Below are 21,451 nucleotides of genomic sequence, written 5' to 3' on the forward strand. Positions count from 1 at the left end.
ATTCAGCGCTCATGTATCTTCAGAGAACAGCTTCATCTCGGCCAGTCCTTTGAGAATTTGCCATTGGCTCTTATGTAGATAGTGGTTAAACATGAGATATAATTAATTTGGTGTATATAATCGATCTGGGTTAAGGGGAAATATAAAGATTCATAACTTTATATTTAGGCTATGTTTAACTTAAATCCTGTACTAGAAGCGCTGCTTTCGTACGTTTGACTGAAATATATTATGTACACGGCTTGACATTAACTTTTTTGTTCTGCAGCTACTGTGGTTAGTGGTTTTCCAAAGTTACCATCCACTCAGCATTTTGGCCACAATTTTGACATTGATACCATGGGGAAAAACTACCATATAGATATGTTTAATATTATCTCATAATTTCGAAGCAGGTGTATTAGGCTGCAGTCACTTTAAGACCTGGCACATGGATCCATTATACTGTTACACACTCATTTTCTTTCTCAGTGTTCACTTAAAATAGAACTAACAGACTGAAAATGTATATTATATATAAAATCCACCCAAATTTGGTGGGTGCTATTGTCAAACCCTGTATGTGTGTGATTATATATGTATATTAGGGGTGTGACGAGACAGGTATCTCACGAGACGAGACGAGAGATTGAGTTCACGAGACGAGACGAGACAAGATTTTTATACACTAATTTTAAGAAATCCTTAATGGCGAAATACATGACTAGAAAAAAAATATTCTGCAGGTGTATTTGAAATGTTTTAACTAATCATCTTAATGAATGTCATTTCAGTTCTACTTTCTTAGTATGAATTATCATATGCAGTAAAAGACAACAATACTCAAGTACTGTAAAAGGTTTTGCCACAAACTCAACTGACTGGCTTCTCTTCAGACCTTACTGTACATGATTTATGAGCTTCTACAACTTTTGACGTCCTATCTGAACTCCTTTCCACAAACTGATCATAGAAATAAAAACAGTATGAATAAAAATGGTAACACTTTACAATAAGGTCTCATTTATTAAAATTAATGTATTAACCAACATCAACTAACAATGAGCAATATATTTTATGAGCAGTATTTATTAATCTTTGTGTATGTTAGTTAATAAAAATAGTCATTCATTGTTAGTTCATGATAGTTCACAGTGCATTAACTAATGTTAACAAATGAAACCTTACTGTTTGTGCTTACTGCTTAGTAAGATTAAGAGAAAACTGTTATTCATTTTCATGGTAACACTTTACAATAAGTGCAACCATAATCGCACTCTCTCAATATTCAAAGTGCAAATAAGACCAAATTTTTATTTGATACAGAGCTAAGAGATGGTTACAACTACACTGCCCAGCCTAAAATAGCTTTCATATTTAAGAGATATTTGCATTCATCAAGGAGCCGCTTTCAAATGCGGGGTATTGAAATCGCGTTTGAATGCGCGCTCGCGTTTACTTTCACTTTCAGCGATCGTGCGTAACTCTGTAAATATGGAGCGGCGGCGACCGTTATCCAACTGAATTAAATGTTTTTTATTTAAATACAAAGCAAAACGACAGTGGATGCGTAATGTAAACGAAGCGGTGGCATATTCTTTCCTAATCATTCTAACACTCTGTCATGGCAACATCATGAGACTACTTTTCGCCTCGACGAGAAATCTCGTCACATATTACATAATCTCGTCACGTGCCACGAGATCTCGTTACACCCCTAATATATATATATATAATCTATGACTTTGATATATATATATATATATATATATATATATATATATACCATAATAATAATTATACCTTTAATTTTTAAGACTGTCATTGTTGTGTGCTTAAAGACTTTAACATTCATTTTTAAAAGTTGTGGATTTCTTTCATCTTTTTTTTTTTTTTTTTTTTTTTATTTGTTTTTATCTATGACTTTGAATAAGTGTTCAAATAGAAGCAGACACAATATGAAACATTCATCGCAGCCCTTCAGAATTTTACCTGAAGCCAAAAGAGGACAGAAATAGATATTAGACCGTATTTAGTTGCTTTTAGTTGTTTGCACAAGTGTCCTGTTTGCTTCTCTCAAAATAATATAGCGTTTACAGCTCACCGTCTGATGGGTTCATTACGGACGAGGCAGCAGGGAAATTGCTTGTCATTAAAATTCAGAACTTTGTAACTTATGAGGATGAAACAGAATCACAGGCTTTTGATATTTTTCTGGAGATGGAGTCAGGATGAGAGACTACTTGGTGAGTGAAGATAAATAAATCAGGTTTGAGTAAATAAAAAATGACGGCGTTTCTTGCACAAAATAGAGCTTTGCTGGAACTGAAGACTTTTGCATGACGAAGTGGTGCGAGTCCATTAAAACTCAATCGTTTAACTCAGAGTTCTGCTGCACAATTTCTTTCTAATTGCTTGTTTATATTTTTAATGCTTGATGGAGCAATCTCCAAATGTTTTCCCAATTATTCCTAGTATGTTTTTCGAAAAATAAACACAGGCACTTTGGAGTCCATTTTACCCAACAGTTTCCCTCCAGTCCAAAGTACATTAAATTGCACTTTTGATGGCGATGTCATTGGTTTTTAGCCTAATGAGCCGAATAAGAAATCCGCCCAGTTGTTTGATGAATTTAGGACAAGTCTCGGCATGATCCGAGTGCCAAGGCTGTTAATAAAAAGGTTAATGAGAGGTTAACAAGAAAAAGAAGTGAGTAAATGAGAGAACCTAAAGTCATTATGCAAATGTGATTTTAGGCAAAAACATCCCGCTGAGGCCACTATGCTAATGAGCTGATGAATATCTTTTGGGGTGGAACCACCTTTGCTTTTGATGTGAGACCAGAGGAGAAAACTGTGTATGCTGGATGAACCTTAAGAATCCCAATGGAATCAAAAACAAGAAACAGTACAATAATTCATGAGATGAAAATGAAAATTCTGTCACCAATTACTCACCCATGTCATTCCAAACTTTCTTTCAACTGTGTTAAAAAATGTGTTTTTTGGATATTCTTCAGAAGAAAGAAATGCAATACAGAAGGATGAGTAAATGAATTTCATATTCTTTTAAGACATGCTGCACTTCTAGTCCTCACTGAATTTGTAATAGTTATGGTGTAGCTGTGCTTGTAGTCAGTTTCTACTTCACGTTTCACCATCTAAAAGTCTTCGAAGACCAAAGTAGCGTCTCGCTCGTCTGAAGTTCAGAGAGCAGTCCGGCATGAAACGCTTTCAGACATGCTGAACTTTTGTTGTGTGTTGCAATTTTATATAAGCAGTTTCTCATACATATTTCTCAGACTGATCAATTAGAAATAAAAGTTGATGAAGTGCAAAATAAAGACATGCACCTTTCAGAGCAAATGCAGAATTCTTTGGGTGTTCTGAAAAGGGGGCAAAAGCTCAATAGCAATTCATTAGATACGTGCACAGGTGGTTTTATTACAGCCAATGAATGCAATGTTCTTTTGGATCGAGTTCATCTAAACGCGTGTGCTGGGAGCTGAACCCAGATGGTTGCAGTCCGATGTGATTTTTGATTAGGAGGGGTTGCCAGCGCCCGTGTCAGGGGAAGTCAATATGGTTTGACCTGGATTACTTCTGCGTGGAAGCACATCTCATGAAAGATGCATCATCTCTGCTTTCCTCTGCCACTCAACCTTCCTGCTATTCCCCACTTTTGGGAGGGTCAGAGCCTTTGAAGGTCCTTGTTTTTATGGTGGCCTTGGAACCCGGAGCCTTTCAGATCTGGTTTACTGCTGTTGGGCTTTTAGACCCCCAGAGAGCCTAAACTTACGCTGCCTTCAAGTCATGTCAGAATGATCGTGTTTACGAGACGAGCGCACTTGAATGTTGTAGCTTCCTTTGTGGGGGAAGCTTCTAGTCAGAGCTTGTCATAATGGCAAGATGTAGGTGTGTCAACATCTTAAAACGGTTGGAAAAAAAAACAAAAAAACAAATACACTGTGTTTGTTAAAAGTGTGAATATTCATTTGGTGTGTTTGTGCTCTATACAGTAGATGTGGCTGCAGAGCGTGTGCTGGTTCTCATTCATCTTTTGATGCATCAACTTTTTTTTTTCCTCCAGAATGTTTTACATTTTTAGCCGCATGAAAAGTAGATCGATGTCAACTTAGAACAACTTCAATTGATCACAATTTTTGCTTATTGTAAAATTTAGCTTGTAATTTGTGTGCTGTTTTTGTGAACAGTTATAAAGTTTTCCAGAAAAAAAGTCTGTAAGTTTATAAGTCTACACATTTGGTAAATACATAAAAGAATCAGTGTTTTCATATTCCCTTTCCTACTGAATTGATGTTTTAATGATTTTTAATTATGTATGAATGTTTGTATTTATTATATTATTTTGTTTAGTTAGAAATGTAAATATGTTTATTTATTTAGATTTTAGTATTTATTTTTATGTGTATTTTTTTTTTTTTTTTAGTTAAATAAAATAAAATAAAATACAATAAAAAAAGATGAAAAACTTAAAAGAAAATTAGAAATATTGCCTTGGCAACTAACTGAAATAAGTTGAAGCACTACAGTTACTAACTGGAAATAAATAAAAACTAAAGCTGAACTAAAACTAAAACTGAAATAAAAACAAATGTAAGTATTAATATTTAAAAAGAACAAAAACTAATGAAAAATGGCACAAGCACATAACAAAACTACTAAAATTAAACTAAAATTAAAATGAAAATGGAAAATATAAAAATAAAAACTAATTTAAAATATTATTATTAGTAATAATAATAATAATAAAACTACAATATTATTTAAGGTTGCAAAAGAGCTGAAAATTTCCAGCTAATTTCCGGAAAATTTCCAGAAACTTTCCATGCGAAGTTAAGCTGAGAAATTTGGGAAATATTCCAAGTTGGAAAATTAGAAAATTAATTGAAAATTTTGAATAATTTATGCAAACTGTATGATATACAAACATAAATACCTGTGAGTAGAACTTTATTTGATTCTTTCATTGAATGACAAAAAAGCAAAAAAGCATGAATGTTGAATAAAACAAACATATTCCCTATGATCACCCCCCCCCCCCCCCATTCAAAATGTAAAATAAAATCATTGCGAAATGTTAAATTGATGCATCATGTTGTACGATTTTCACAGGAGTAATTTAGTCCATTTACCATGTTGCTGAAATTGCTGTCGTTAGCCTCAATTGTGCGTTCAAGTCAACTCATACAATTCATCCTTGTTCTGATGTCCCGCTATTTGCGTGAGCAGATGTCTCTAATTTCCAAGATTTTCCAATTTTCAAGCAGCGGGTCCCGACTAATGTTGTTCTAAGCAAAATGACCTGTGCTACAGATGGGCTGTAGAATTTGAATACGGCCTTTCTCTGAAGACATCAGCAGCACTTCCCTCAGGCGAGCGCGACCGCTGTTAAACTGCATTGGCACGAGTCGGGGAACGGATGAATGATGTGTGCCTTCAATCATCTATCAACTGCTGGAAGTTCAATAATTTTTCTCATATTCATCAGCAAGGTCAGGACTAACTTGCCTACATGGGCTGTGTGATTGACAGTGATGTAATGGCCGTATGGAGCAGTATGTGTGTCACGTCTCTTGGCCTCTACCTCGCCTGAATATAGTGTGCTGTAGCCAGGTATTTATTCATTGTGGACTGTTTTTTTGGAAAAGCTCTAGTCTACTTTACTTCCTGCACGGCAGACAGCCATATTGCTAATGACTCAGCGGCCCTGATGTGGCTTTCGTGACAGATTGTGTCTCAGAACACAGAGATCGTATTTTGAATAGCAATACTGTATGATTCACCTTTGCTTTGCTGCTTAGTAAAGTCACAAAGAACAGAGCAGAAATTACCTAGCAACATCCTCGTGAGTGACCACATCATCAGGACCAAATACAGACACTTCCATACAGTGTGAACATCTAGTGTTGCATGCGGGTTGCATCATTTATCCATCCAGTCTTCGTGATATATTTATGCACTCAATTGAAGTTTCTTCTGGTGTGGAAACGTGCATTAACACGAAAAAAAATTATAGGAAATGTTTTAGCAGGTGTATGTTTATAAGGATTTCGTACACATGAGCACCCCGGTTAATGAGAAAATATTGCCTAGACTGTGAACTCGACATGGAAGAACTATGAAATGAAAAGGAAATTATTTCTAATTACTCTAAATGTGAAACATTTCCAATTTTGCTTGTGCAATGTGACATGTTTTAGAGTGAAATAGTTCAGTTCAGTGATGAACCTCCTACTATCCATTAGGATAATATTAATATATTATTCAACGGCTAGATAATAAAATGTGGAAGGGGAGTGGTTAGTGATGTCATTTTTGGAGGCAGAGCAGGTTATTATATTGCGATTTTTATTTTTAGTAATTTTAATACTTCAACTTGTTGACAAGGCAACATTTCTAAGTTTCTAAGTTTTCCATGTAATAGTTTATTTATTTCAGCTTTATTTAAATTAACTAGTCAAATTAATTGATTGCGATTAATCACAACATTTTGGTGCTGATGTGCGAATAGTGACAATATGGTAAAAAGACGAAAAACTGTTGCAAGTGTGAACAGGAGATGTAGTACAATTACCGGAATATAATCCGTCGTTTTTACAGCAAGTTAACAGCTTTCATGGGTGAAAGTGGCTAATAAGACCATGAAGGTGTTTTATAGGTGGTAAATGTTGATATTATGTTAAGTGGAACGCATTATTGAGCACAAGTGTCAAAAGCATCAGCTATGAACTAAAAGACTGATAGATTGCCCATTTTAACCTCTGTTCACGCCCATTACAATAAACAGTATGTCAACACAAAGCTGCAGGAGCAGAAATAACCAAATCGCAGCGTGCACAGGAGAACAACATGCATGCACGGTGCCAGCGATACTCGACAAAGGCGAGGGCTGTGTAAATTAATTGAGGAGGGATGCAGCGGTGGACTCCAGAGCCTATTGAGTGGGTGAGCGGGAGTTTTCTGCCAGCTTCACACAGGGGTCTCAGGTGGCCTTGATCTGCATGGCTTCCTCTCCACTCCCACCTAGAGCAAAAAACATGAGTGCTCTCAAGACGCCACCACTCCCCTTTCATTCTGTCTCCTCATCATGTTTTCTGTCTTTATTAACAAGCCTCAGTCTGCTGAATGTAGGTAGACATGTTGTTTTTTGAAGCTGATACAGTTCATGGTAAATATCAAAGCTTCTTACATTCGTTCTAATTAATAACTTAACTAAACTAAAATAAAATAAAACTGAGCTTTTTATGTGTACACTGCACTTTGTATATGTCTCATTTCTGCAGTATCCCCAAGATGGACAAAACTTTAAAAGTTTTATTAATCACAGAACAATAATTGATCATAGGAACCATGGTTTCCACAGAAATACCAGTTGATATGGTTACTTCATTATAACTGTGGTAACTTTAGCCATAATTTTGAAAAGATTTCTGAAAGTCTGCAAAATGGATTGATTTTGATTGATTGATTGATTGATTGATTGATTGATTGATTGATTGATTGATTGATTGATTGATTGATTGATTGATTGATTGATTGGTTGGTTGGTTGGTTGGTTGGTTGGTTGGTTGGTTGGTTGGTTGGTTGGTTGGTTGGTTGATTGATTGATTGATTGATTGATTGATTGATTGATTGATTGATTGGATTGATTGATTGATTGATTGATTGATTGATTGATTGATTTGATTTTGATTTGACACTTAAATTGTGTTTTTGAGAGGAAAAAGTCACGGATAAGTTGCATTTTATTATTACATTCAGAAATAATGTAATACTGGTAAATAAAGCAAAATGTTTACAAAGATTTTAAACACTATAAACATAGCTATAGGCTATTTTTCCCCTCACTCCATAACAAATCCTTTCAATTTAATGGTATTCAGAGCAAAAAAATATAAGTAGCTATATAAACGTCGAGCCAAAATGAATTAATTTAAAGTGAAACTGAAACAGAAACCGGTGCTCATGTAGCCTACCTCTCTCATTCGGCACAAATCCAAATGTTTCCATATTCGCAATGTATTTGGATGCTAAACTATTAATTATTATGTAAACTAGGCTTTGTAGGCTTCACTCTCATCCCAAAATAGACATAAAACATTTTACACATGCGCAAAAATTTGCTTGGCATAAGACCACAGTATGTTCACACTGAATGTCACAGATTGTATTATGGACTGTTTAATTTGAGCAGTGTAACTATGTTTGGTCGTCTATTTTATATTGATAATGAACAGGCTGTGATGTCAAGTTTGCAGTGCTAGAACTGATATGTTGTGCGTGCGCGCATGAAGCGCCTGCACGATCGCTTGAATTGTTTCCTTATAAAAGTGAAAACAACTTAAAATACACTGTCATTTATGGCCATACAAGTAAGACATCATTCAAAACTGTAAAGAGTTTACTTTTATTAGTGTACCCTAAAAACAAAACATTGTGCTTTTGTAGATTAAAGAAAACAAACAGGATGTCGCATTCTGCCATCTCGGTTTCCTTCCCATGAACTTGTTTGTGGAGTGCGTCACAAAAGTGAACCGAAGCGCAGCATTTAATATTTGTCGCACAGTTTTTTCTCTCATTTTGTTAAAAATTTAATTGAAATATATTTAGTGCATATAGGCCTGTTTATTGCTTTTATATATAATCTGTGACAAGTGAGTGACGAGTGTGTATCACAGAAGAGTGAAGTGGAACGCGGACTAAACTCGTCAACCTTGAGCCTTTCATCTCTGAAAAGCGTTTGGATGCTTTTGTATTGGCATTTGAATGGAAGTGCTGTGAGTCGCAGTCTGTGGAGCGTTTTCCAGCTGCCGCATGAGAAACAGTCAGCAGCGTTTGGTTGGGCGGGCAGCCAGACGCTGTGAGCGTACACTCAGTAATTCGACTGACCTTAAGAGAACAGCTTGTCAGCAATGCTAATTCCCAAAGCAGAATCACAGCTGTGGCATGAGGAATGCTGCCTGCAAAATGCATTTCGATATGAGTTGTTTTATGGAGTAATAGTGTTTTTTTTTTTTTTTTCTTCATTCATATTGTGAAGTATGATAATATATACACACATATATTATGTAAACAAACATTTATGTCAAATTTTGCTTTTAGATTATGTGATTCATTAACGGTTAGGTATTTGTGGATCAACAAACTTGACATGAGATGACAAACTTCAGTGTGTTGAATTCAGTATTAATGCATTCGCATATTTAAAATGAAAGATTTGCATGCATATTTCTTTGGGTTTTCTATTTGTGTTTGTTTCAGTGTGGAAAGTCTGAATGGGCACATAGTGTAAGACAAGACACAACTCACTTCCTCCATCCCCACCCACGACAGCCTCTTTATTCTGCTGTTTTCCTTCCCGGTTGTTGTGATATTGATCATTGTTCTCAGAGGTCCAAAAGATTTAACTTGCATTGATTTTACATCAGCCTCCAACTTTGTCTTTGGCGCATTATCTGAAACTCTTCTGGTGCTAATGCACGTTTGATAGCGTTTGTTTAGGCCAAAACAGACACGTGTTTTTGCATTTCTGTCCCCGAAGAGACTGTTGAGAATCAGCTGGGGCAAAAAGGACATCAGGTTCACTCACTAAAGATAAACCGAGATGACTGTATCGGTGCACAAGCCGAGCAAAGCAGAGTTCTGTTTATTTGTATTTATTTCTGTGCTTTTGCCACTTTACATGTTTAAAGTGATTATGAAAAGGGAAAAGTAGACCATATCATTATTATTATTATTATTATTATTATTATTATTATTATTAAATAATTTAATTATAAAAATTATTTATTTATTTACACTACCCTCCAAAAGTTTGGAAACGACCTAGAAAAATGGGGTTTTGGACAATATTGGCATGAATCCTTTTTAATTTATGATAATTTTGCACTGATAAGGGACAACACAAACTACGAAAACATATTTTATTACATAAACAGTTTATACATAGAAAAAAAACTTACATTTTTGATTCCTCAAAATATCCAGCATTAGCAGCTATCTGACCTAAACTGGGTTCTGATTGGTTCATTGTATTCTAAACTTAATTGGCAATCAATTGTTGAAGCTATTAAGGTGTGCTGACCCAAAAATCTTTTACAAACCTGGGCCAAGTTTAAACCAGTAACCAGGCATCACAGCTGGCAAAGGGGCATGTCTGACTTTGACATGTATATATTGCAATTTTTATGTAATCAAAATGAAAATTATTATTGCTGGTCTTCAATGATAATGTCAAGTTACTTTAATGTATTTGCACCAAAAAAATGATAAGGATTTATGCTGATATCGTCCAAAACCACACTTTGCCAGGGGTGTTTCCAAACTTTTGGAGGGCAGTGTATTTATTTAATTTAATTTTATATATATATATATATATATATATATATATATATATATATATATAATATTACTATTTTATGATGCCAGATAAATTGACAAATGTAAATGTGACTTTAATTGATTAATGCTTGATTAAAAACGATCACATGGGTCATTCTTTCAGACTCCAAACGACGCTGAGCTAAATTCTAATTGGAAAGATATTGATTGAGCCCTTTAACCAGGCACTGAGATCCATTTGTCGTTATTCGCTTTCCCTGGCCACATCTGAGCACATTTGTCTTTACCCTCCACCTGATATGCATTCTGTCCATGTCCAGAAAGTAATCAGCAGCAGCTCGCAGATTACAGACTGCCAATCATTGGTATTCCTGCACCGACGTGTGCTGAGACAGAGGAAAGGAGGGATGCATTGGAGGAGATGGGTCATCACTCTTGTCTTCCTTCCCCTAATGGGGTCTGACATGGCTCCGGAGGGACAGAGTAATCAGGCCAGTGCTCGCAGCTCAAAGCGTAATGACCAACACAGCTGCGCAACAGTCACGCATGGCGCGTCGAAGCAGCGTCTTCAGAGTATTGGCTGCAATTTGTAACATTATCTTAATTGTGGGACTACTAGCCAAACATGTTGTAAAAGTGACTCTGGTTTGGCATTTTTTACTTTGGACATCAAGCGATGACTCAACACAGGACCGTAGTTGTATTTGTTTCAGCTTGAGTGGATTTGTTTGTGGTTTTTGAGGATGAGAGCAACCTGTCCATGTTGGCATCTGTCTAATGTAACTGAGTGACAGATTAATTTAGTTTGATGGGACACACAGTCCTTGACATCGTCAAAAGACTTGAGATAAGATTTCTGCTTCTATTTAAAATTTACTATTATATGGTTGTTGCATTTTTATTATAAAAAAATTAACATATTATTTATTTTATAAAAATTATAAAAATAATATATAAATTACTACTAGAGTATCATCTATTTTATTACTTTTATATAATATATTTAGTATTTATTATTGTATATATTCTATATATTGTACTACACTGTGTATATATAATATGCCTGTATCCATACACCTGTTGTTATTTGTTTGTTTGTTTGATATTTTGCACTGAAAAATAGTAACCTAAAAATGGTAGTTTTATTCGAGTGAAAAATATAATTTAACATCACTGAATCAATTTAAATGCATTCATTTATACCAACAAAAAATGCATTATAAATAAGTATAATAGTTATAATAATAAATATATAACAACAATTTCAACTTTGTGCACAGTGACAAAAAAAGCATCTTAAGAGTGGAGATTATCATGTCAGGTCATTGTTTATCAGATCCCCTAGTCGGTTTACAAAAGGACGTCCTTTTCTCATTATGTTTTGAAGATTTATCCGAATCAGCAGTGGTATAGATAAGATGCTCAGCCTCTTCTGTTCAACTTTGTTTGTTCTGTGTGTTCTCAAACCTATGAAAGCCTAGGTGGACTTTGAAGAGCAGCATTACAGGCAGGATTTGTACCTCGACCGCCACTGGCGTGTTTTCTCTCACAAGTGTCACAACGGATGCTGCTGCTTCTCTTTGAGCTTCTGAAGCCGCCCGAGGATCGATGTCTTCAGTCAGACCAGTGGGCTGCAAAATATCTCACGCGTGTCTCCGATCAGCCCTTTAAGATGGCCGTCTGGGGACATCACAGCAGTGAATCGATACCTGCTTAATTTCAGTCCACACAGATTTATTTGACAAAAGCTCAAACATGATTTGTGGCTCCTTGAGGGAATCATGTCAGTGGCTTTTGCTGACCCTAGCAAAGGCCATACACTCCTTTTGTAAGTCTGTCTAATGTAGATCTCTCACAGTATCTTTTGTTTGCTCTTTGAATATGTATTGTTCCATCTGAAACTCCTATTGCGTTATTAATGGATTATGGTTCGCCAAGCAAATTCAAACATATCAGAGATTAAAATAAATATTCCCAAGCAGTCCTATGCCAAGTAATGTGAGCAGCTCTTGTTCAGATTGATTCTTCAATGTTTAAAATACATGCAATGTACAAACAAAATGGTTGGAAATATCTCAGAGCTCTTTTGTTGAGAGCATGATCCTACTGGGGGATGAATGTAGTTTTTGGCTCGTGAAGCTCCTCTGGCAGGAACGATGGGAATCTATGAATTGTGCACTTTGTTTTATACATGACAGCATGTACATACATTTTAATGACTCCAGTGGATACCCTGATTGTATGTTGGAAACTTTTGTTGAAAAATGGTTCCAACTTGCAACTAACAATTGTATGACTTTTAACATACATTCATTTAAATATTAAAGGTGCCCTAGATTCAAAAATTGAATTTACCTTGGCATAGTTAAATAACAAGAGTTCAGTACATGGAAAAGACATACAGTGAGTCTCAAACCCCATTGTTTCCTCCTTCTTATATAAATCTCATTTGTTTAAATGACCTCCGAAGAACAGGCGAATCTCAACATAACACCGACGTAACAGTCGGGGTGTACGCCCCAATATTTGCATAATGCCAGCCCATGTTCCCAACATTATGAAAGGGATTACACAAGGGCAGCCAGTTAACGTCTGGAGCTGCACACAGCCGAATCATCAGACTAGGTAAGCAAGAACAACAGCGAAAAATGGCAGATGGAGCAATAATAACTGACATAATCCATGATAGCATGATATTTTTACTGATATTTGTAAATTGTCTTTCTAAATGTTTCGTTAGCATGTTGCTAATGTACTGTTAAATGAGGTTAAAGTTACCATCGTTTCTTACTGTATTCACGGAGACGAGAGCCGTCACTATTTTCATTTTTTTAAACACTTGCAGTCTGTATAATTCATAAACACAACTTCATTCTTTATAAATCTCTCCAACAGTGTAGCATTAGCCGTTAGCCACGGAGGACAGCCTCAAATTCACTCAGAATAAAACTTTAACATCCAAATAAATACTTTACTCACATAATTCGAAGCATGCATACAGCATGCATGACGAACATCTTGTAAAGATCCATTTGAGGGTTATATTAGCTGTGTGAACTTTGTAAATGCGCTGTAATATAGTCGACAGCTCGTGTGGCAGGGAGCACGCGATTTAAGGGGGCGGCGCCGAGTGTAAATCAGTGCATTGTTAATGATGCCCCAAAATAGGCAGTTAAAAAAATTCATTTAAAAAAGTCTATGGGGTATTTTGAGCGGAAACTTCACAGACACATTCAGGAGACACCTTAGACTTATATTACATCTTGTGAAAAAGCATTCTTGGGCACCTTTAAGATTAACTTAAACAATACATCTGTTAAGTAGTTGATGCACTGTGAACTAACATGAACAATTATTTTATTAGGTAACATTAACAAAGATTAATTCATGCTTTAACTAATTCGCTGATGTATTAAGTATTGTTAACAAACAGGATAGTATTGTAAAGTGTTACCACTAGTATTGACTAATGCTAAAATACTGCTGCTCATTCTATGATTTGAGCTAGTTATAAAAATGAGGGTGCTTTCTAGGTCTGTTGCCCTTTACATTACATCAGGTGTGTAATTGGAGCTTTATTTGTGTATTTTATTATTTGCATGCTGCCTCTGAAAATGATGGGAAATTTAGTTAAGTTTGCCTCATAAACCGGATAAATGCTTTATCACTGTTTAAAGGTGCAGTGTGTAAAATGTGTGAGGATCTATTGACAGAAATGCAATATAATATACATAACTATGTTTTCAGTGTTGTATAAAGACCTTACATAATGAACCGTTAATGTTTTTATTACCTTAGAATGAGCCATTTCTACCTACATACCCCAGGTTCCCCCCTCCATGTCAAGTCGCTATTATGCGGCGGCATGTTTCTACAGTAACCCTAAACGGACAAACTGCTCTACAGATCGCATTTCGTCACTATGTTTGTTGATGTTTTTAGAGGCAGCTTGCATCGTCACTATGTTGAATACGCACAAAGTAGTAGTAGTAGTAGTAGTAGAGAACGTTCTTTGTTCGAAGTAAGAAGAAACCTCAATGCTTTACTGTCTCAGATGACGACATCTTTGTCATGTTGGCCAGATGGCCACCGTAGCTTCTCCGAAAGGGAGGGGTGCAAGGGGTGTGCGCCGTTAGTTGCAGTTCACAACCTCACCGCTAGATGCTGCTAAAATTTACACATAGTACCTTTAACAGTATTAAAAGGGTTCCTATTATGCTCATGTACATGTTTATAATTTTGTTTATAGGGTCTACTAGAATAATTTACATTATTAACACATACTTTTTCTATAATTTACATTGTTGCAACACCTGTTTTCACCCTCTGTCTGAACACTCTGTTTTAGTTTCAGTTAAAACCCGCTTTACAAAAAGTTCAGTCTGCTCTGATTGGTCAGGTGGCCCAAGTCTGTTGTGATTGGTCAACTGTTTATGTACAGCTCTGTAGAGCTGTGCAGGTAAACCTCACTCCCCTGATCTCACGAGGCACACTAGCGACTGGGTCTTAAACGTCCTTGTTAGCGCATCTGCCTCCTATGCCAGAGAAGCTGGTTCGAGTAGGACCGGAGGGGTTACACTTATAGGGCCCTATTTTAACGATCTGAAATGCAAGTGTCAAAGCGCGAAGCGCAAGTAACTTTGTGGGCGGGTCTCGGCGCTGTTGCTATTTTCCCGGCGGGATAAATGGCTCTTGCTCCCGGCGCAAATCTAAAATGGGTTGGTCTGAAGTAGCTTCATTATTCATAGGTGTGGTTTGGGCGTAACGTGAAATAAACCAATCAGAGTGTCATCTCCCATTCCCTTTAAGAGCGAGATGCGCTCGCACCATGGCGGATTGCTATTTACATGGCGTACACACGATGAGTCAGTTAATATATATGTGTGTGTGTGTATTGGCACGATTGTTCAATTAATTTGCCAATTTCGTTCATCATTATAAGTAGTAATAGGCTGAATTGAAAATAGGTAGCCTAATTCTAATACACGCAATGACTATTCATCATTACATTTTTATATTTATGTACACAATAATATTCTTTTACACTGTAATCCTTTTGTTTTTAATATTTGGCATGTTTGTGTGATGCGCATCCCTGTGTGTAATAAGCAAAGTCAACGCGCACTGTGGACGCGCCCAGAGGCGCAGTTTCTACCAACGCGCTCTAACAAAAAAATATTGCGCCATTGACTTTAGACCAGGTTTGAGTTGGTCTATGGTGCACTCTATTTTCAGCTCCTAAAAATAGCAATGCGCGGGCAATGCGCCTGAACACACCTCCTTTTTTGCGCTGAACCGCCCAGGGAGCGCAAGTTCATTCACTAGTTTAGCGACGTGCTTCTGTGGAGGGAAAAGCGCGCTTTGCGCGGGTGCAAAATAGGAATGACACATGCATCGTGTACAAAGTCAATTGCGCTGGGTGCAAGATAGGGCCCATAGTGTGTGTTGGAAATGTAATGCCCCTTACCATAACCGGCGAGTATTAGGTCCGGGTGCTTCCTGAGGTACTGTAAACACTACTGCAACTACACTAATTATGGTGTCAGTTTTGCCGTATCAGTTCGAACCCAAGTCTGATAATGACAGCCAAGAAGAACAAGCTGATCGACCTGAACCACCTTTGCAAGCATGACTTGTGCAGGACGTTTCACGGTGGTAATGCTTTTTTTTATACCTCTCTTACATTTCAGATCTGCATCAAACTGCATGGTTCAGAAAGCATTTGGGAAAATGGCGAGAAGACAACAAAAGGAACACTGAGGAATGCTGTTAAAAATACATTTTAACCACTGTTTCCTAAGTTGTCCACTTTAGGAAAAAAACCTCAAGACTACAATGGAGGAGTTTCAGGGAGTTCAGAAACAGTGCGCAGTGATATACTGATATAGAGATAACTCCCTTTGGAGGGACTTTGTGCTTTGCAGACCTTTTTCACGCTCAAACAGCAACATTACACATCCGAAGTGTAAAAAAGCGTAATAGGTGCTCTTTAACAGTTCTTCATTAACGCCTTTATGTGCGTTCTTCTTGAAAATGTGATCATTTCATCAGGACTCAGACAGCAATAGTTACGACTCATAAGTTGGAACTTCCCAGGAACTTGATCTAGTTATCCTCATTCCTCATCACATTGAAAACACATGCTTTGAAAAAATCTGATCGGTTTATGTTTAGTGGAAATACTTTCATTTCTTTCTCTTTTCTCTTGCAGTGACACCGGAAAATACCAACAATCACCGATACCATCACCCTCAAACCAAAGACTTTGATCAGATGAATTCTGGCACGGGAGTAACACAAACCGTCCCACTGGCTCTGGTCTTATTATGCGCTTTTGCGCTGTTGTCAGGGTAATGTCAGCCAACTGGGTCCAAACCCCAGACCGAAGACTGCTTTTCACACTGTTTCTTAGAAAGAAAATGTGCCAGCGTTTTAAACATTGAGGTTGAAATTCCAGCAAAAAGATGTCCTCTAATGGAAATGGATCGGAAATGGATAAAACTGGCACTGATGCTTTGAGAACTGAGGATGGTGAAAAGAAAATGAACTGAGAGGGGGGATACGACAAACAAAACTGTTCTTTCATAAACCGTTTTAATCGCAAAGTGTTTCTATCATAACTGTAACAGGCTACTAAAACTTCTGCGAACACTTTACTGCCTTGAATAATGTCTTTTCTACAGGGTTCAGAGTAACACTTTCAGAGAGAAATGAATGAATTTAATTCAATTTTAATGACGTATGATCTATTCAAAACATAATTCCGAGCTGAAATGAGCACAGCACATATCGGCATTTTTAAAAGAAATGATGCAATATTTCTGATGTCATGTACTGCTTTTTGAACACGTCTTGGTACCATGTACCTATATGACCTTTTTTCAGCATTTTTAAATGTACTGTTGTTGTTTCTTTTCATTTGAAATGGCGTACGACGCACCTTAACAAAATGTATAAAGATGTGTTGATTTAAAATGTATTTATTCTTGGTTACAGAGTGACATTAAACAGATTATTAAACTAAATATTTGCCACGGGAAATTAAATGAAAAGAAACATGCTCTAATATATAATAATATTGGTTTTGTTTGTTAACGTTAGACAACATGAACATGCAATGAACACTAATTCGTACGAATGTTCATTTCAACATTTACTAATACATTTCTTAAATCAAACAATGCATCTGGTAACATTAGTTAATACACTGTGAACTAACATGAACAAACAATGAACAGTTTTTCATTAACTAATTTCAAGAAATGCTGTAAAAATTGCTCATTGTTCATGTTAACTAATGCTTTAACTAATGTTAACAAACAAGATCGGTAACACTTTATTTTAGGGTCCTTTTTACACATTACATGTAGTTACTTTATAAATTGTGCATAATTACATGCAACTAACCCTAAACCACACCCTAATAGTAACCTAACCCTGTTGTGCTTAAGTGCTTAAATGTTTAATTAAACTGTAACAAGGACACCTTAAAATAAAGTCTAACCACAAGATCAAACTGTAAAGTGTTATTGTAAAGTGTTACCACTAGTAACACTAAAATGTTGCTGCTCATCACTGTTTTTCAGCTAGTTACTGCATATAAATGTGAGGATTTTTAAGTTTTAATTCATTAATTCAATTTACTTACTTTCCAGCCCATCGTTATTTCTCTTTAAATATCATTTTTAAAGCACTAAATATATTTTAATGCAAGTCAAATGTGCCATGGATGTTGTTTCATGTTGACTCTACCAGACATTTAATGTCACTCCAGACTGTTTTCTAAGGTGTATGTCTAGAATACAGCGCTGAAGGAGCAGGAGAGGCTTTTTTGACTATTAAATGTGCACCTTCCTCTTTTATATCGCAGTCTCAGAGGTCCAGGAGAAGATAAATACGGAGGAATCGCTCATTTCATCTCCTGTTCTCTCACAGCTCTTTCTGACAATGAAAACTTTGCCCAAAACGGTCAACTGAACTCATTAATATACTGCCAAATCTCAGGACGCTTGAGTTTTTTATCTTTTCTTGAAGAGCTTCAAAGGGCTCCTCAGAGGACCGTGAAAGATCTTTCCTTCAGAGTTTCTATACCAGTGTTCGGGTTCTTCAAATTACTTATGCACTCTGTGGCACTTCTGATGAAAAAAGAATAAGACTCATGACATACATTTAAAATGATTTCCACAGTTGCCCGTTTTAATTTTTGTATTTTTCTTCCCGAGGAACATATCCAGTCCTCCAGGTTTACAGAGACTCTCATCTTGTGATGTTCCTTCATGTCTTCTGAAGCCACTTGGTAGCTTTGTGTGAGGAACAGATCAAAATGTAAAGGTGCACTTAGTAATTATTACTTCATTAAAAAATGTTGTGCTCAAGTCCTTCAGTTTAAATCCATTTAAGATTGTGTGCTTTCAACTTGAGATGAAGACTGCTGAATTATAAATCTGATTAATTGAAAATGAAGTATGATTATTGTATGGCTTCAGAGGATCTACAGTCTTTTGAGACAAACTTCAAGAAAATGTCCAGGTAACATTTCATCCCAATTTGTCATAGTGCTGACGCCATGTGACTGTGACGTATGGCATCAAAGAATTGCAAGAGCGATTCAAGAGCAGGCGGCTGGTTCATTTTGCGCAGCATCTCAAGAGCGGCTACACGATCTCTGATGACGACACAGCTGTTTCACGATTGGCCTCATTCTTCGCATTACAACGATCACGTTTGTTTCGTGATTATTCTGAAAGTTCCACTAATGCTCACAAATCTGTACTTTTACAGTGGGTACGGAAAGTATTCAGACCCCCTTAAATTTTTCACTCTTTGTTATTGCAGCCATTTGCTAAAATCATTTAAGTTCTTTTTTTTTTCCTCATTAATGTACACACAGCACCCCATATTGACAGAAAAACACAGAATTGTTGCCATTTTTGCAAATTTATTAAAAAAGAAAAACTGAAATATCACATGGTCCTAAGTATTCAGACCCTTTGCTGTGACACTCATATATTTAACTCAGGTGCTGTCCATTTCTTCTGATCATCCTTGAGATGGTTCTACACCTTCATTTGAGTCCAGCTGTGTTTGATTATACTGATTCGGACTTGATTAGGAAAGCCACACACCTGTCTATATAAGACCTTACAGCTCACAGTGCATGTCAGAGCAAATGAGAATCATGAGGTCAAAGGAACTGCCTGAAGAGCTCAGAGACAGAATTGTGGCAAGGCACAGATCTGGCCATGGTTACAAAAAAAATTCTGCTGCACTTAAGGTTCCTAAGAGCACAGTGGCCTCCATAATCCTTAAATGGAAGACGTTTGGGACGACCAGAACCCTTCCTAGAGCTGGCCATCCGGAGAGGTAAAGAAGAACCCAAAGATCACTGTAGCTGAGCTCCAGAGATGCAGTCGGGAGATGGGAGAAAGTTGTAGAAAGTCAACCATCACTGCAGCCCTCCACCAGTCGGGGCTTTATGGCAGAGTGGCCCGACGGAAGCCTCTCCTCAGTGCAAGACACATGAAAGCCCGCATGGAGTTTCCCAAGATGGTGAGAAATAAGATTCTCTGGTCTGATGAGACCAAGATAGAACTTTTTGGCCTTAATTCTAAGCGGTATGTGTGTTGAAAACCAGGCACTGCTCATCACCTGTCCAATACAGTCCCAACAGTGAAGCATGGTGGTGGCAGCATCATGCTGTGGGGGTGTTTTTCAGCTGCAGGGACAGGACAACTGGTTGCAATCGAGGGAAAGATGAATGCGGCCAAGTACAGGGATATCCTGGACGAAAACCTTCTCCAGAGTGCTCAGGACCTCAGACTGGGCCGAAGGTTTACCTTCCAACAAGACAATGACCCTAAGCACACAGCTAAAATAACGAAGGAGTGGCCTGCATTTATTTCTCTTCAGCTGTGTTAAAGTATGCCAACGCAGCGCGAGCGTCACTACAGGAAGCAGAAAGTGTCCGACTTCACGTCTCCATTTTCAGCTCCTCCCCGACTGCACGCAGCTACTCTCACCGATCAGGTCCATCCAGCCGCAGCTGATGTCGAACACACCTATCATGTGTTTTCCCGCTCCTCATTATTAGTCATCGACGACAAGACCCTGTGTACCTTGTTCTTGATCGGGGCCTCCCAGGCACCACCGAACTGAACTGGAGGGAAACCGTCATCCGGTGTCTGAAGAGCACCACGTCCCAATCCGGAACACAGCCAGACCCAGAGCCCGAATCGCCACTTGTGAACTTGTGTGTGTGCCCCCCGCAGATGTAAGCTACTACCCGTCGCGACACATCAGCCAGAGCCCGATGAGAAGCAGACAGAGCTAACCCTCGCCCCGGAATTGGAGCTTCATCACAAGTCTGACCAGGGGTGTGAGCCAGCGACATCAGCGGACAAGGGACTCATGACAATGGAGAATGAGGGCTGGCTGATAAACTTCAGTGAGGAATTATCAACTTCCAACCTATCCCACCCAGTACATGATCATCACTGTTTCTAAACAGTACTATTGACTCTATGGACTGTGTCTTACTTATCGTCATTCCATTGAGATCATCACCACCTCCATCACCGGATAGCTCAGCCAGTCCTCCAGCCCAGCCGCTGCAGGAAGTCAACAGCCCTGCACCGTCTCCGTGGATGCCCTGCATTGACATCGAGCTGCAGGTCGTGTTAGCAGCTTCAGGATCTTGGATCTCTTTGCTCCATCTGGGCCTGTCGACCTTTCAGCTCCGTCTTGGCTCCTCCCACCTTCGGCTCCACTGGAGACCCTCGGACTTGAAGCTCTACCTGGTCTGCGAATGCGGATCCATCGGGCACGCCTCTGTTGGTCGTCCCCCAGCTTGGCTCTTCCTTCCCTCGACGCAGCCGTGGGATGTCAGCACTGGGAAGCTCTGGGTCTGTGCCAGCTGACTATTTCCACCATGGCCACCAGGGGATCGTCGTCCACTCACCATATCCTCACCATCACTTCATCCACTTCATCCTCCAAAACCTCCTCCAGTCCTCACTCTGTTGCTATACATATACATATTATATATATTTTCAAACTTTTATGTTAGGTGTGATTAATCGTGATTAATCAATTTGACAGCACTAAAATAT

At 37.8% G+C, this 21,451-nt stretch overlaps 1 protein-coding gene across 2 annotated transcripts in view; it reads left to right on the top strand.

Annotated features, from left to right (window-relative positions):
• The window catches only part of gpc5a (glypican 5a), a 205,480-nt gene extending 187,626 nt beyond the window's left edge, over window positions 1-17,854 (top strand). For both annotated transcript variants that reach the window (XM_048198032.1, XM_048198033.1), the window contains one exon: window positions 16,555-17,854. In XM_048198032.1, coding sequence (XP_048053989.1) covers window positions 16,555-16,697 — 143 coding nt within the window. In that variant the 3' untranslated portion in view covers window positions 16,698-17,854. The remainder of the gene's footprint in view (window positions 1-16,554) is intronic.
• The last annotated feature ends 3,597 nt before the right edge of the window (window positions 17,855-21,451 follow it).

The sequence above is a fragment of the Megalobrama amblycephala genome, linkage group LG7 (genome assembly GCF_018812025.1).
Source record: "Megalobrama amblycephala isolate DHTTF-2021 linkage group LG7, ASM1881202v1, whole genome shotgun sequence".
Taxonomy (NCBI): domain Eukaryota; kingdom Metazoa; phylum Chordata; class Actinopteri; order Cypriniformes; family Xenocyprididae; genus Megalobrama; species Megalobrama amblycephala.